The sequence below is a fragment of the Diaphorina citri genome, unplaced genomic scaffold, assembly GCF_000475195.1.
Source record: "Diaphorina citri unplaced genomic scaffold, Diaci psyllid genome assembly version 1.1 scaffold11713, whole genome shotgun sequence".
NCBI classification, from domain to species: domain Eukaryota; kingdom Metazoa; phylum Arthropoda; class Insecta; order Hemiptera; family Psyllidae; genus Diaphorina; species Diaphorina citri.
The window spans coordinates 1-1602 of NW_007389084.1; the positions used below are offsets into that span (position 1 = coordinate 1).

Consider the following 1602-nt stretch of genomic DNA (forward strand, 5'->3'; position numbering starts at 1 on the left):
AAATGGAAGGTAGATAGATACTTACCCTGTGTTAATATACAATTTGTACAACCGCCTCTGGGCAGTAAATAGATCAAAACCCATTACTTAAATCACGATCGTTTATTTAATGAAGAAAACAAAAATAAAGATCCTAAGTCTTCAGAAATTTTTGCGTTAAAGAGCTCACTAGGTAAGAAGCCTATAATAAAAGCCTTAAGAAGAGAAAATATCAACTTATTGCTAAGTACTTGTTACATTTATTCTCAACCTATTGCTACTTGTTACAGGTATTTTCAATCCTAGTCAATCTGATGACTTCACAAAGTGAACCTATTAGAAGTGTATTCGAGAAGATATTTGTCACTCCCTATGAACATGAGGATACTATTACAGGTAAGTTTTGTTAAGCATAAATGCTTGTCAACAAAAATGTCGTTCCCTGCTTAATACACTATGGTCACTATGCTATATTGTATGACTTGACTTGGACTCGAACCACCAACCTCCAGATCCGAAGTCCACCGTGCTAACCACCACACCACTGAGGTTGGTTTTATTACAGGTAAATAACATTCACGTTACATGCTGCTAATGTGTGGACCCACCCGCCTTTCGCAATATGCAATGCGAATGTTACATTATTTCCTTGAGAAAATTTATTATCAATCTCAGTGGCCGAGTGGATATTAAACTAGACTTGCACGCTGGAGGTTACGGGTTTGATTCCCGGGGGGGTTTTTGGCTCTGTGCTTGGAGTTCGGGTGTCGTTCCCTGCTTAATACACTATGCTATATTGTATGACTTGACTTGGACTCGAACCACCAACCTCCAGATCCGAGGACAATTGAGTAGCTACTTTAATCGAGTAACGACCAGTGGCGACATTGTCAATGTAAAAAGATTATTGAAAGATGGAAATTGATTGCCAAGGAGGCACTTGGTAATGCTGTTGTATTCTTGATTCCCGGGGAGGATTTTGGCTCTGTGCTTGGAGTTCGGGGTGCACTCAGCCTCGTGAGAACAATTGAGTACCTACTTTAACATAGTAGCGACCAGTGGCGACATTGTCAATGTAAAAAGATTATTGAAAGATGGAAATTGATTGCCAAGGAGGCACTTGGTAATGCTGTTGTATTCACAAAAGTTGTGAAAAAGCTTTGTTTTACCACAGATCGTTCTTATTTCTTGATTTGATTCAGGCACTCTGCAGAAGAGCGTGGATTTCCGTGATATCCTCAAGGATTCCTCACTACAGCCGCTACCCAGTGGTCACTTCATTATTGATCTCATTAGGAAGACATTGAAACATGAGCGAGTTCTGTACAGGAAGTCAGCGTTACAACTCCTATGTCATATACTCTGCATGAATCCGAAGTGGGCAGTGTATGAGAATTCATTACAGGTAAACCGTAGATATTAAATCCACAGGTATAGGCTTATGGCGGGGGCTCACTCAGACATTAATCTATCTTCTTCTTTCTCGCCTTTTCCCGTGTTCAGACGGGGTCCGCGTTTTTCGTCAGCCTCTCAATCAACCCTAACTATAGTGTGTCCAGATCAATATGACAGCAAAAAAATAGGCATTGTTGCCAAACATGTCACATGTGCAATGGTAGAGAA

At 40.4% G+C, this 1602-nt stretch overlaps 1 protein-coding gene across 1 annotated transcript; it reads left to right on the forward strand.

Moving 5' to 3' along the window:
- Nucleotides 1-269: 269 nt before the first annotated feature.
- LOC103522831 lies at nucleotides 270-1384 on the forward strand (the record flags this gene model as incomplete). The annotated part of the gene is made up of 2 exons (XM_008487921.1): nucleotides 270-375; nucleotides 1182-1384. Coding segments are annotated over 2 exons (309 nt in total), but the record flags the coding sequence as incomplete, so codon positions are not given.
- Between the last annotated feature and the right edge of the window lie 218 nt (nucleotides 1385-1602).